The sequence below is a fragment of the Peromyscus eremicus genome, chromosome 9, assembly GCF_949786415.1.
Source record: "Peromyscus eremicus chromosome 9, PerEre_H2_v1, whole genome shotgun sequence".
In the NCBI taxonomy this organism is placed as follows: Eukaryota; Metazoa; Chordata; class Mammalia; order Rodentia; family Cricetidae; genus Peromyscus; species Peromyscus eremicus.
The window spans coordinates 85,352,435-85,367,789 of NC_081425.1; the positions used below are offsets into that span (position 1 = coordinate 85,352,435).

The 15,355-nt window shown below is 48.0% G+C and overlaps 1 protein-coding gene across 1 annotated transcript in view; it reads left to right on the plus strand.

Annotated features, from left to right (window-relative positions):
* Positions 1-345: 345 nt before the first annotated feature.
* Cacna2d3 (calcium voltage-gated channel auxiliary subunit alpha2delta 3) overlaps positions 346-15,355 on the plus strand; it is an 827,473-nt gene continuing 812,463 nt past the window's right edge. The window contains exons 1-2 of the mRNA XM_059274534.1: positions 346-467; positions 1,129-1,210. Of these exons, the coding sequence (XP_059130517.1) occupies positions 346-467; positions 1,129-1,210 (204 nt within the window). The remainder of the gene's footprint in view (positions 468-1,128; positions 1,211-15,355) is intronic.

Here is a 15,355-nt window from a genome sequence, read left to right on the forward strand (position 1 = left end):
GCCCTCCCGCCGCGGCTCGCCGGACTCCCCGGGGCCGCCGAGGCGGGGCCGGGCAGCTGCCACGGCAAGAGGCGCGTCTCGCTCCCTCCTCCCGCGCCTGCCTCCTCCCCAGCGCTCCCTCCCGCCTCCTCCCCGCCTTCCTCCCCCCAGCTCCCCCCCCCCCCCGCTCCTTTTTTCCCTGCTCCCCAAGTGAGCCCGGCGCGCGAGAAGCAGGCGGGGCGGCGCGCGGCGGAGCAAGCAGCCTAGCGCGCTCGCCCACCGCCCGCCCGGCGCAGCTCTCCGCGGCCGCTCTAGTCGCCGCTGCCGCCGCCGCCGCCGCCGCCGGCGTGTCGGAAGGAGCCCAGGATGGCCAGGCTGGGCTCGCAGCGCTGCGCGTCCCGGGGGGCCTCGGCGCTCCTAGCCGCCGCGCTCTTGTACGCCGCGCTGGGGGATGTGGTGCGCTCGGAGCAGCAGATCCCGCTCTCCGTGTAAGTGCCTAGTGCTGGGACTCCCCGGGAGGGGCTGCCGGCGCCCGAGAGACCCGGGGCGCCCAAGTTTGGGTGTCTGCAGGTGCCGCTAGGCAAGACCCGCGGCGGGTGCGGGCCTCGCCTCTTCCACCTGCCTCCCAGCATCGGCACCGAACGGCCAGACTGGGGTGGGACCTTCTCGCCCCTTCCCTGGGGTTGGAGAGTAAAACCTGGAGAGGTTCACCTCAAGTGACAGCGCCAAGTTTAGAGCCTGTTTACCTGCTGCAACTTCGGCGGGCCAATGGTCCCCCTCTCTGTTACCTCGCCATCCCACTTTTCCGGGAAGCGGGGGATGGGTGGATTTCTTCAGAGTAGTATTTGCCAGGTGATGCTCATTTTAAGTGTTTGAGCAAACCAGGTTATTGTTTCTATGAAAGCCCGTGGTCTTTTTGGAGAGCCAGGGAGACTTTACGCATTCTGAACTCCAGTGACCCCCGACCCCCCTCCCGCGCTGCGCTCTGCAGTTTGGTACCAGTAGTTTGTAAGAAAGTGCTTTCTCTATCTTTATTTCCGATTTTCTTTAATGTTCTATCGTCCTGCTCCTTCATCCACAGCCCGGTGTGTGAGTGTGTGACGGTGACACGGGGTGTTACATTTCTTCCTCTGCCCTTTCTCCCTGTAGGGTGAAGCTGTGGGCCTCCGCTTTTGGTGGGGAGATAAAATCCATTGCTGCCAAGTACTCGGGTTCCCAGCTTCTGCAAAAGGTAAGGTTTCTGTGGTGACAGACAGCGATGATTTTTCTAGCACAGAAAATGGAGGCAGATTTAGTTTTTCCAAACAAACGTGAGCCCAGAGCTGCATCAGTTATCAGAGGAGTCTCTGATCTCCAGTTCTTGGCATTGTACTGTGCAGTGACTTTTCCCTACCAACCGGTTATTTTTAGATGACACTTGATTCTAAACACAAAGAAAAGCAGGATACTCACTCGCACTGTCCTGGCTGGGGATGGGAAACAGTGTGTTTGCACGGCTCTCCTCTCAGTTGACGGTATTGCTGTCTCAGTGCGAGAGCAGATGCTTCCCTGGCCAAAAGATGCTAACTTCATCCAAGGGGCAGGATCGGTGCCTGTTTTCTGAGCCTCCTCTTTGCACAGGAGTCGTGGGGTTCAGTGTATCAGGGAGATACCCGCAGCATTGTTTGTCATCCTGCAGTTGTACAATCTCATTATTCCCCAATCATCTAGATCCAGGGCTGGGGTGCATTACATCATTACAGATAAGGAGAATGAACGTGGTTATCTTTCCACTCAGCTGCACTGCTGGGTAATAAGCCGGCAGAGTGGTCCACAAACTTAAGAAATTGGTCTGCGTCCATATAATTCTGTAGTGTAATGAGAATGGAGAATTGATTATTAGGCTTTTATCAGAAGCTGCATCAGTTTTAATTCAAACGGGCAGCATTATGCTTAAAATTACATTGTGAGATATATGGCCCCCTTCCCTCCCCTCTAAGATAAAGAATGAACCCGTGGGTGGGTGGGGGTAGAGATCAGAGCCGGTGAAGAGAATTTCAAGTTAGCAAATTAAGCCAGTTAATCCAGATATTCTCTTGACAATAGAAAATAAGATTGGCCTTTAGGGGACAATTCTCTGAGAATGGGTATAAACAGCTTACATTGTTAAGTTAACTTTTAAAGCATTTTAAAATGTGTTTTTTGGGCCAATGTACCATATGTGTTGTGCATGCTGCCTGGTAACCAAGTCCATATTTTATTTATGGCATTCCATTTCAGAGAGTAGCATTTTGGGGCATTATATGAAACCGTTTGTCACATGAAATTGAAATATCGTAATAAAGCATCACCCAACAATGGATGGCAAGGTATACTGGATGGAAAAAATGCCAGACACCAGGTTCCTTGAAACCATGGGGAAGATTGCTCACTTTTAGATTGGGAAGAAGTTCACTGAATTTTTAATCAGTTGATAAAACTTGATGCACTCGTCTGCCTGTATAGAAGACAGTCATTTACATACCTGTGACCCCTTGTGTTTATAGAAATGGCCTTTCCCCCGGTATTCTCTTAATTTGATTCAGCCTTGCCTGTACTCTGGCTTTTTGCCTGCGTGTCAGATGTTTTATGTGACAAGCTCTGGACTGTGACATAGCCTGTGTATTTTGTTTTCGCGTTGAAAAGAGTGAGCCTATTGTATAACTTTAAAGAAATATTTCTCATCTGCATGTTGTAGTTGTAGCAACTCCAAAAGAACCTCCCTTCCCCCTGCCTTTGGGGTCTTGGTTGTACTTGTAGAGCTTCTAGCTCACATTTCGGGGAGCACATGAAATACATTTTCTTTTTCTTCTCTTGGAAGTTAGAAAGCACATATAGTGCTCCATCAGCCCTGTTATTGGTTATTGTCTAGGAGCAAATTGGAAATGACTGAGATGCTTCTCTTACCTTCTCCTCAGCATAGTTTCTGATATTGCTCTGCTTTTGTCCCGTTTGCAGCTTGACAATTGTGTAGTTATTTGTGGCCTTTCCTTGCTGTGGCCTGGCATTTCGTAACCAGTTCGAGGGGAATGTGAAGTGATGCTTTCAGGGTCCAGGGTGGGTATCTGCTCTAGTACTGGGATTTGTAATCTCTCACCCCAGGGGTGGGAAAAACTACAGCTTTGGGTTGCTTGGCAAGTACTTTCATGATAGTGTTCAGAGGGGTGTGTTAGATGATTTGGGAAGCATTTGTCAGAAATCTTTGAGCCATATTGATCTCCCAAATATGACTGTATTCTTGAACATGGGGAAGAACATTGGTTTAGAGAGTCAGCATGAATGGGGAGAGAATCTGAGAGGCCCAGTGTGGGAGACAGAGCATCACTTGGAAAAGCAAGGATACTGTCATCCTCCTGATTATTTTCAAAAATCTGGCCCCTTGCATTAAGAATTATCCCTTTAAGTAAAAACAGCATGCATCTGTCCATTACTTTCCTGTATTTTAACAATTGGGGTGCTTTGAAAATGAGTTAGAAAACTCAGTTGGAAAATGCATTAACACTGTGTTGAGGGAACTCACGGGTGACAGTAGCGGGTTGCATAAAGACTATAATTTTACTTGTAAGGTGTGGACATTTACATTTACATTTGATTCTCAGTTAAGAAAAAATATATTGTATGGCACAATATAATATTTTTGTATTTGTGTAGTTTTCTAACTGGCATTCCATGTTCTGAATCGAGGTAGCATGTTCATTTTTAGAATGGAAGTTTTTCTTTCTTTCTTTTCTGATCTAGGGGCCTAAACTTTCTAAAGTAATTATTGTGAATATAAATTAAGTAAGGATTGGCCATCCACTTTGAGGTGTTCGGAGACTGGGAGATCTGCCATTTTGGCAACATGCTTTGTTAGGTCATGGGACTTGCAGCGGACTCTGAAGTAAACCCTGCACTTGCCCACCACCTCACTCAGGATCATTGTCTCCTCAGTCACTCCTGTGTTGGGTGCCCTGGCTTTCCCTGGCACAGATTAAGACACTGCAGTAGGTGGCCTGTGCAGACTTGCCCTCTTCGTTTTTTCTTTTTGCCTTTGTTGAACATGGGAATAGCCCCCTATTCGTTTCATTTGCAGCGGACATGTTTGATCTTACAAAGCACGGTGAGCCAGATATTTTTTCTTTAAGTTGTGTGCTTTCACTGTAGCGTGGAAAGTGGTGAGGTGGGAGTGAATCCTGAGGAGCTCTGTGGTTGTTAGAGGGCCTCTAAAGGCAGGTTCTGGTGTGCTCCTGTGTGCCTGTCAGCTGCCTCCTCCACTGGCAGACACTGCGGGCTTTTCCATTCTCTTCGGCTTTTAATTAACTTCCTATTTGACATATTCATGCCAGTATTCAGCTGCCCATCTTGCTTCATTTTCCCCAACGAATGTGCTTTGTTTGGGTTCTTTTGGGGAGGCATAGTTCCGTCACCTCTCTATTCTGGGATTCAGTGAGAAGTGTTCTAATGGGTCTGAGGACCTGGCTGTTAAACACAAAGACACCATACCTTTAACATTTGCAATAAAAGTCATTAAATCCACATGGGTTTCATCCCGGTCTCCTTAGGGGGATTTCCACTGAAGCTGAGTTTTTCATTCTGTTTAGACCTGCATTCAGGGGATGAATGTCCCTGGGAATAATGGGTCCTAGTGACGTTTTGCAGAATTGTGATGATAAGCACAGGTAATATGTGCTTCTGCCCTTAGCATCAACAAAGAGGCCACAGTTACCTTGGACACCTCCTGCAGTACTTACCAGGCCATTCGATTCTTGAAATGCACAAGCAGGCTTTTGTGTTATCAACTATTTATTGAGATGGCTTTAATATATAAACTTGATGTCTCTCTCCACAGGACAGCGTCAGCAAAGTAAAAAGGCCGATTCCTCTAGCCATTTTTACAATTATGACTTTTCATCAATGTGGAAATCAATGGACTTTTAAATAATTAACAAAGAACATTGTGAATTACAAATTGGGGGGGGGAGTCCATGCCGTGCTGTCCCGAGGAGGCACAGCCCTCCAGATCTGTTGTTCAGAATAAAGAAAAGATGTACCTTTAGCCTGCTTTGCCAGTAGTTCATTCACAGCACCGCTTCAGATTAGTAGACTTTCTTCTTTTAGATTAGCCTTTAAAGTCTTAGAAATGACAGTTCTGGTCTCATTAGGCCTGTCACCAGGATGCACCCTGGATAGGTGTTTGTACTCTTACTGCTCACATGGTCACTTGCTAAGTTTTGTATGAACCTCTTTGGTTTAGTGTTTTTCTTTCTTTCTGCTCCTTTTCTTAAGATCTCTTCCCTGTCAGAGATTGCCTGCTTTCTTTCTTTTACTCGGAACTGCTGCAGCCTGTGTTGCTCAAAGAGATTTGCATAGGCTTGTTAAAATTAAGGGGCTGAAAATATGAATGAAATTCTTGTTGGAGGTGAACTTCAGGTTTCCATTCTGTTGCAATTATGAGTTTTGATCCATTAGTATGACGATCTCTTTCTGGTATTAATAAATGATTACACTTATTATAATGCCAGTTTGATTTTAGGCAGACACATGAATATCAAACCAGTTATGAAACCTCTTGGGCATGGGAAAGTATAATTAGTGTCTCCAGTTTTTGATGAAGATTATCGTTGTGTTGTAGGATCAACAAAAACGTAAGACCCGTGAAGTCATCCTCCCCATGTACTCCCATTTTGTTTCTTCAGTTTGAAACACATAGCCATGGGGGTACAAATCTGGGATTTCAGACTTTGTTTTTGATTGATCTCCATTGGTGTATGGGGCTCCCACGTAGGCAGCCAATAACTGAGTGAGGGTGCTGAGCTTGCTAAAATGAGTGCACATCTCATGTGATCAGTCTTTGTCTCAGGGCTGTCATTAATCCAGATTTGCCATCACTGAAGCCCACAAAAGGCCTTTTCTTTATCGGCACACACACGGTCTGCCAGAGTCGTCCACCTTCTGTAAGAGCAGCACCAGAGGAAACAGCTCTGGAGTCGAGACTTCAGGGTCTCTGAGGCATAGAATGTTAATGGGTGTAAGTTGCTTAAGGTGCTGTCATCTAACGGAGAGGTTTTGTTGTACCTGAGACCGTGGAAGGCATTAAATGTATGCTATAAAGTGTCAGTCTGTGAATTAGCATGTGAGACTTTACCTTTGTTTAATGCCATTTTTTTTAGATGATGACTTTATGGCCTATGTTTCATCTCGAATGACGGCAGTGAACTCTTGAGTACTGTCCACAGAGAGACGTTCCTGAGACCTGGCTCTGATGGCCCTGGTAGAACCTTCCATGTCCTTCCCAGTCCATTACACAGAATGTCCCCTTTCCTTCAAAGGAAGGTGACAGACAGTAAGGACGAGGAGAAGCTGCATGCCTTGGGTGTTCCTGTGTGTTCAGCCATCAGCAGACTCTGTCTGAAGTGGATTCACACTGCCCTTTGCAAAGCAGTGGCTTGCATTTGGGCTTACCCTCAGGGTCTTGGGTGACTGTGTAGCTGATGTGTCGTGGGGTAGTCTGCATGCCAAGCCAGCAGGAACTATTGTACAAATAAACTTTGAAGAAAAAAAATAGTGTTTCTAAAACATGACAGGTTTTCGTTTGCTTTGAGCAACATTTATGGGGTAGTTGTCAGGCTATCTAAATAATCATTGCATTTGTAATTTGTATTAAATGTGTGTGTGTTATATAGCTTCTCGGTTACCCCAGATCAGGATTGTGATAACAAACAACTCAGAAGCCAGATTGTGTGTTTGTTTCAAGGCCACATTGGAAAGGAAAGCATTATCTCTTGACAAGGAGTGAATGGATGGCCATGACTTTCCTTTTATAGACCTCAAAGCATCTATCTTGACACCTGTTATTGGAAGATGGTACCCTCTCAAGGTTAGAAGAGCTGTTATGTATGTAAATGATCTGGACTGGGAAGTTGAGCAGAGCCATAAATGCTGTGGGTTCATACCACAGAACACTGGTTATGCATTTTAGGGGGAGCAACTGCTAGTCATATCGGGGGTTGCAGCTGTCAGTACCATTGTACTTACTAACTTTATGCCCATGTCTGCATCTGTGCCAATGAAGTAGATGTTGCTCAGTACAGAGCGTGCCTGGTGCTGTCTGGTGATGGGTTGCTAGAGAGGCTCACCAAACAGAGCAAACCAGGATGCTGATATAGAATTGAGTGACTGCTGTTCGTCAGGCATGGATTTGGCCAGCATATAGAATGTTGTATGCAGCTGGAATGTAAGGAACGGCAAAGAACAGGAACAGGTACATAATTTTCAGGGCCTGTTGATTGGTCGCAAAATGCGGAAAGCAGAACGTTAAACCAAGTCTTGGGTCCACTGGTCCGTGGTTGAGCCCTCTGTGGGACAAGATGTCTTCATTTCAGCCTGCTGGTTTTCCTCCCAGACTTCTCACCCTTGGTCTCACTTCTTATGAGACTTCCTTTGCCCATCCTTGTTCCCTTGGATTGGAACATTTGCAGAGATACATGGCCCTAGAGATGTGCTGTTAAAAGAAAGGTCACTAGCCTAGGGGTTTTTGTCTGCTTATCTTCTCTGTCATTTCCTGAATAGCCTTGGGCTAGTCACTTAATCTAATAGTAGAAGCAGGGAGCATCCACTCTGCAGTCTCTCTATTCCAGCTGCTGTAGTAATCACTTTAGGGTCATTCCATTAAGTCCTTGCATAAGTGGGGTATAGCACTGGGGAGGCAGAGGCAGGAGGATTGTGAGTTTGAGGCCAGTCTGGCTTCTATAACAATTCCCCTGTCTTAAAAACATCAGCAAGAGACCTCTCATTAAGCTAATAGGGCAGGGATTACTGTTCAGCCCCTTCACAGATCACCAGCCGAGGCTTGCAAAAGTTAAGCAGCTTCTTCAAGTGGCTGGGCTAGGCTTCTGGAGTCTGCACATCTGGCCACATACTTTATGTGATCTTTTAAAACCCGAGTTGCTCTTTGGAAAAAAAAAAAAAGTTAATAATACCTGATTTTCTCTAGCATGGGGTGCTTGGGAGATGAAACGAGGTAGCAGCTTGGAAATTACTTCAGAAATAATTAAAGCCGGGATAACGGCTGGGAGGAGAGTCTTGGAGTCGTAAGAACTTAGATTTGAGTTCCTTATCTCCATTTCCTTTCTGGGTCACCTTGTGGTTTAACATTTCGGAACTTGTACCTTTAAGTGGGAAAGGAGATCAACACAGTCCATGGAATAAAGTGTGCAAAGTCCTTAGCACAATGCCTGGCACATCCAAAGCTCCTGGCAATGACTCCTTCTGGGCATTATGGGTGGCATCATGCAAGTGCAAGCTCTGTAGGTCATCTTTGCTAAGCCCAGTGGGGCTTGGTTCCCTAAATACCTGTGGATTCAGGAGTGAATAGTAAATAAGGACCTTGAAGGAAGGCGATCCGCCTGGTAGTTGACAGGGAACCAAGTGCCATAGAGCAGAGGATGTAGCTACTACGGGATAGCTCCTGACAAGATGAATGTCATATAGGTGTAGCAAGGCTAGCTCCCTTTGTCCTAGACAGGAGAAGGTGCCCACAGCAGCCTGTCAGCCATGGTCTGTCTGCTGCTTTCCTTGCCTTGTTTCCTGGGCAGTGGGTCAGGCCGAAGAAGTGGCTGCTTGTACCCCACAGTCTTCCACAGGAGAGGCTCCTAAGTCACAGGAGGACCCATCGCATCCGCCGTTTACCTTGCTAAGGTGTGTGTGCAGCAGCCACGGTGACCATCTCTTAACTCTAGTGTCCTCTTGGACAGCAGCATACCAGACGCTTCCTGCTGGGACGATGCTTCCCGCTGGCCTTTGGAAAGTCCAGACTTCTCCCAGGCAGGGGCTTACGGAACGGGACTGGACACCAACAGGAGGCAAGGAGGGGTGGGTGTGGAGAGGTGAAGCAGTGTGTGAGGCTAGCCATCTGTCACCCCCACAGGAGGCCAGGGCACCTGGTGTTCCTTGGCTCTGCCCGCTGGCCCTGCCTCTCCAGAGCTTGCTTGGCAGCCTAGCTGCCGTGTTTTGGCCTTGAGCATCTGCGGTCCTGTGCTGTGTCCTTAAAGAGGTTGAATGAGTACAACTTGCCACCCCACTGGTTACCAGGGCCTTGAAGTCTTGGAGGTGGGGTTTGCTATAGTAACTGAATATCTTTTAGAACCGCTTAGGCACGGAGCTATTATTGCAGGCAGCAGTGGAAGTCAGTGAAGAGTCAGTCATGAAAGAAAAATCTCCTTCATTCGGGCCAATTGGCAGAAAGTGCTCGAGAGCCGTTTGTTTTCATGAATGTCACAGAGTGGTAGAGTCCGGCTGGCCCCCAGACTTCCGGAAATCCACCAAGGTCGTAATCAGCTCAGGTATATAAGAATATGCTCATGGGGGTGGAGAGGAAGAAAATGGGCTCCTTTGCTTTCTTCGAGTGTTTGGTGTGAGCTGAGAACTTCCTGCTGGGGTAGCTGGTGTCCATTTGTCTCCCACACAGAGGTGACCCATATTATCTGCCTCAGGAGGTGAAGCAGGGTGTTTGGGTCCTCAGGTCTCTGTCCTCCTTTGTAGTCGGTCTGCCTAGGTTGCCCATCCCACCCGAGCACAGCTGGGGTCAAATCTGTGGGGTCCCAGAGGCCAGGGAAAGCTTGTGGACTGCAACTGTTCTTGCTGTTTATACCCCCTCAGATTCTCAGTCTTCAGCAGGAGCTGCCAAAACATGCTCGCTTAGAAGTTCTGATGGTGGTTGGGCCCCCACGGTGAAGTCAAGCGGTTTGGACTTGTGCCATACCAGATGTGAGCAATTGCTGAGGGACAGCAGCAGAGCTGAGTGATAAGATGGTGGCTGGCAAGCAACATGCACGTAGGTTGCTCTAGCACCATTTTGGTGTAGGAGACGGGGCGGCGGCGGGAGAAAGGTAGGTGATCTTCTAACACCTCCGAGCAATGGCTACGACTGGAAGACTCCACTCTTCCTCAAAACCCAGGGGGCATTTTCCCTTCCTGTTTTCACTGAAAACTCAGACCAGCCCTTCATCTCTGTTCAGCCCTCTACGTTTGTCCAGTGTGTGTGTTTTAGTTTCCTAAACTGTTGGGGTCGTGTTTTCAAAAGGAGTGAAGGGAATAATTGGCTTATGGAACCCCCAAGTCTGGATTCAAATCTGGACCCGCCCATGCTCATGACATGACTTTGAATTTCCTACATATTTTTCCCCTCTCTCCCTCCCCCCCCCCCGCGCTTTCTTCTTCTTCTCCTCTCCTTCCCCACTCTTCCCTTTCAAAATATTTTTTGAGACATGGTCTCACGGCAGCCCAGGCTGGCCTGGAATTTCTCTTTTTTCAGCATCCCGAGTGCTGGAGTTACAGGTGTGCACCACACCGAGATTCTTCTTAGTTTTCTGACGGTTACCAATGCTTGGCTCTCAAGAGGAGACCAAGTAATTGTATCTGGATTTAGATTCTCACGTAGTGAGCTAAGGACCACTGAAGAGGTTGGTTTGTTTGTTTGCTTGACACTTGTCTTAGGGGTGAATTGTGCCATGTTGGCACTAATTTGCTTAGCCGAGGTCTTGATTTGCATACCATGAAACAGAACACATAGAGGTGAAAGGTACAGTTCAGAGGCCAAGAGTGCTTGCAGAGGACTGGAGTTCAGTTCCCAGCATCCACGTCTGGTGTGGTACTGCAGTTCCCTCTCTGGGGGCTCTGATGTTCGATTCTTGCCTCCTTGAGCACCTACAAGCATGTGCTCCAACTCCCCCCCCCCCCCCCCCCGCATTTAAAAAGTGGCACAAACAATGCAGGTGTCTGTGACATCGGCCTCTGAGGATGATGGGATTGTGTGGACCCCTGCCGCCCCCGGGCCCCCCCCCCCCCCCGCCCCTGCTGGCGTGAAGATTACCACCATGGCCCAGAAAAGCCTTGGTTTTCTGGCTACTCTATCACTTTGTCTGCCTTGCTTCATTTTAGTGGAGAACAAGGGACAGACTTGAAATTATTGATGACACAAAGGCAACGTGTGTCATGCACACGAATGGACAGAGGCATGTCTACAAAGAGAAGCATTTATTGTATATTCCCAGGCAGAAGTATTTTCGTTTTCATGCCCAGACTCTCCCAGTCTTGCATGGTAAAGGTGGGCGGCTGTGGAGTTCAAGTTTGTTCTTGCTGCGACACTGTGCGGTAATTCTCAAAGCAAGGTGCAAATTAAACATAGAAGGCAAGTGCCTGTGCGTCCTACGGTGCTTTTCCCATTGTATTCTGTTGGGGCAGAGGTGGAAAAACGTGTGAAGACCATGAGATGTGGGAAGTTGTAAATTTATTGGCTGTAGGTAGTTTTCGGCCACAAGTCGTAACATACGGCTCTGCACGCTCCCTCCATGGGTTCCCATTATTGGTGAACTGTCGGTTAGAACAGTCTAAATGTGCCGTATGCAAACAGCTCAATGGGCAGAGACGTTTTGTCTCTCCAGAAGTAAGTTGCAACTCCTTTGGCTTCTAGGACAGTGACGCTGAAGTTTGAATAGTCTTCCTTTGCTTTGGTCTGGGCCCAGGTGGGGACACTGTTGTCTTTTGGTTTCACAAAGAATTTGCATGCTGATTCAGATGGCATAGTTTAAGCCAATCACTAAAAGATGACACATCCGGGTCTTCAGTGCCTGTATAAAGGTGAGTTTGATAGTTGTGTGCTTGTTTCTTTCTTTTATTTATTTATTTATTTAAGATTTATTTACTTATTATGTATACAGAAGAGGGTGCCAGATCTCATTACAGATGGTTGTGAGCCACCATGTGGTTGCTGGGAATTGAACTCAGGTCCTCTGGAAGAGCAGTCAGTGCTCTTAACCTCTGAGCCATTTCTCCAGCCCCCTCCTTTTTTTTTTTTTTTTTTAAGGAATACTGGTAACTAATTAAAAACACCCGAAGTTTGCTCCCAAGTGTAAATATTGCACAATATCAAGAATCCTGGTCACCCTGAAAGAAGATGTAATCCTCTCCACAGAGTGTTCACAGCTCACTTATCTTTTGAAAATGACTGAGAATAAACATTAACCCGAACAGGAATTTCAGAGTTATGGAGCCATAGCTGGATTTTCTACTTGAGTGGCAAGCTTTGCATTTTTTTCTCTCTTTCTAGAAATAAATACCTTAAGACTGATAGGAAATATATAGAGACTTAGAAAGAAATCAGAGGATTGGCTTACAAATCTGCTCTTAAGAGAAGTGCTTGGTCTTGGGAACAGACATCTGTGTAGAGCGGAGACTGAGTCAGCCAGTCAGGTTGAGGTCTAGCTGGTAGTGCAGCCGAGGCTCAGGGCCCTTCAGTCAGCTGCTGAACCTCACTGTTCCTATCTAGCAAATAGACTTAGAGGTGGAGTTGAGAGATCTAAGTGAGATGATGCACGCAGGATGCTTGGCAATAGGTATTTCTGAGGAAGTGTTCACAAACAGTGGACCATTGAAATGCTATTTCCACCATTATTACTGTTCCCAGGGCATAGCTTTCACACACCGGGAAGTGCTGGCTGCTGAGAGGCCAGTTGATGTCCAGGTGTCAGGGGCCTTGTTTGTAGACCTTCTACAAGCTGCTTGTCATTGAACCCTACTAGGGAGTCTTAGGAGGCAGTGATAATGATGAGGTGGGCACCTTATTCATAGTTTGTGCCTCGTATTTTACCTGTTTAAACATGATTATCCTTGAGGTCTAACATCATCCCTGCTAAAGATGCAGAAACAGAGACAGGACACGTAGCTGTGCTTAACAGCTAGGCTTTGGGCCTTGGTTACAGAGTCTCAACTCCAGTTCCTAGAGTGGGGTGGGGTGAGAGGGAGGCTCTGGGTATTTCCTAGGGCCAGCCATTGGTCCCCTGCTTTGGTGTTTGTACATGCTTGACTCAGAAAGGTATTTGGTTACAGCTTCCTCCCAGCTCTCCATCTTTTTCATTGTCTCGCTTCTTAGCTATCTTGTCACTCACTCATGTCACAAGGCATTGGAAAGAGACTGGAAGGGAAGGAGGGCAAGGTCCATGGACCAATACTTTTCTGTAGTTCTTCCTTTTGTTAGGATGGAAAGACGGATGTCACTTGCCTCTTGGTTTCCTCTGAGGGTCAGCCCTCCCCTCGTTAGGTTTGATGTCTGAGAATCTGATTGGATGTGGTAAACTTCCCCTTTGGGTATTATCCATTGGGGGGTTTGATGGTAGGATAGAATAGCCAGCGTGGGTGCTGAGGCCCTGGGACCAGACAGATCTGGCTTTGAAATCCAGCCTGACCTTTCTTAGCTTTGCACTGAGGACATAGGTTCCTTTTCTATAAAATGAAGTCACACAACAGTGGTCACGTAGAGCTGGGTGCCTGGGACGTGTCTAGTCAATTTTTGCTCCTCGGCGAATGGGTTAGTGTCATTCTGGTCCCATTATTTGTCTCTATTTCCTGGGTGTTCGTTGTGTTGGGGCCTGTTTTGGTTCTTTCTTTTCTCTCAGTGAAGCCTTCATTTTTCCCCCCACAACTGACAGCCACCTTGAAGGCCCTGGCCTTTGACACCCAGGGTCAGTTTCATTTTGTGTGGGGTGAGTCTAGCAAATTCTTCCATGCCTCTGGCCGGCCTGGGGATGTGTGATATCTGGAGGCCTCCTTGTCTACTCTAGGGGGGTAGGTGGGGAACAGTGAGCAGGAGTTTGATTCCTCCAGGGCAGTCTTGTTCTTTCTGGCCTGGAGAGGGTCCTCCTTTGGCACCTGGCACAGAACTGTCGTTGGAGCGGGACTCAGCATTTTTCCTATGGCATGCACCAGTGTTCAGATAAACAAAGGAATAGCTCGCCCAGCCTCTTCCTTGTCCTTGCAGGCTAATGATGCATAGAACGCTGCTGGTCACAGGCGAAGGATGAAGGACTTCGGCCCCTTTCTCTATTTACTGTACAGTGCCCAGTTTCTGAGCTCCAGTGTCAGACTGTTGGAGACTGTCACAAAATTTGGGGACCGATCTGGGGACAGTATCTGGCTCCGAAGCCCCGTGGGCAGGTCCTTCACCCGTAGCCCTCTGAGTGCCAGCAGACACTAACGGCTGGACAGCAGAGGCCACCATCTCTACTGGCCCCAGCCAGATGACCCCCTCCTTGCCTCTGGGGAGCATCCCTGCCCATCTGCATCAGTCCCCGTAGCTCAGGGAGTCTCTTTTGGAAGCATGCAGCCATGCTGAGGGGTCCTCGTGCCTCTGCGGCACAGGCACAGGGTCTGGCAGCTGCAGCAGGAGCACCGCAGTGCCGGGCGGGTGCACGAGGAGCACCAAGCGAGACTGATGGGGCCGCAGCCGCCGCTGCCACCATCAACCTGGGGGAGGCGACTCTGCAAAGGCAATTAGGAAGCTGCTGCAGCTAATTCCATAAAGTGCTCGGATGCCACATTCCCAGTGACATTAGGGAGAAATGTGAATTTTAATTTCTCTCCCCTTCACCTTCACAGGGCAGCAAACTTCACTTGGTTTTTTTTTTTTTTTTTTTTTTCCTAGAAGTCCTTCCAGCTTCAACTTGTATGCAGAGCATGACCTGGATTTCTTAGGGAGGGGTTCCCTTTAATCTCTGTGTTGTCTGTTGTTTATATCAGTGACACTGGATTTCTTAGTTGTGTGTTGCAGGCTGTCTGGAGGTACATCTCCGCAGCAGACCGATCAGAGCCCCGTTTCCAGGTCCACGTCGGACCACACCCAGCCAGCCAGGGCTGCTTCTAGCACCTTTATGCAGGGAGAGAATCTTGGGAGGAAGAGCCCTGGAGCCACCTTGGGCTGTTTTTATTGGCATGTGTGTCCTGCAGGTTCAATTGTCGGTTCTTCTAGCCATTTGAGAACCCCCACTAAAGGCAGACCCTCTGAAAGACTACAAGCTTAGACCTGAAGGAGGACAGGCATTCCTCTGGTGCATGGGAATTAGATGATATGGATTCGGTGGGAGACAGTTTTTCCCAAAAGAGATTTCTTTCCAGCCCATACTTCCTAAGTATCAGACCTGACCAGATATCATGTGCAGAGGCTTTGAAGGGCGTTTACATCCAGCTTCTCTCAGACACGGCGTTTCTCTGTGGAGACCTTGATCTCTCTGCAATAGAGCACTCATGTGGCAGTGGCCAGGAGGATCAGATGCCCACATTCTACCTTCCGGCTGAGCCTTGCTGTTCACTGAGAAGGAACAGAGGAGACTTTGAAGTGGCAATCTGTGTCAGAAGCTAGCCCTCCTAGCCGTGAGCACATAGGAGTCAGGAAAAGACCCTGAGCCTCACAGGAAACCAAGAATGGTCCAAACACAGAAGCTGAGTCCTGGCTGCCAAGCCTGCACCCTAGACCAGATGCTAGGACTCCCAGGCCACGAAGGGAAGGAAGGAAGGACTCTGTGGCTCATGGGTAGGCTTTGTGAGTGCC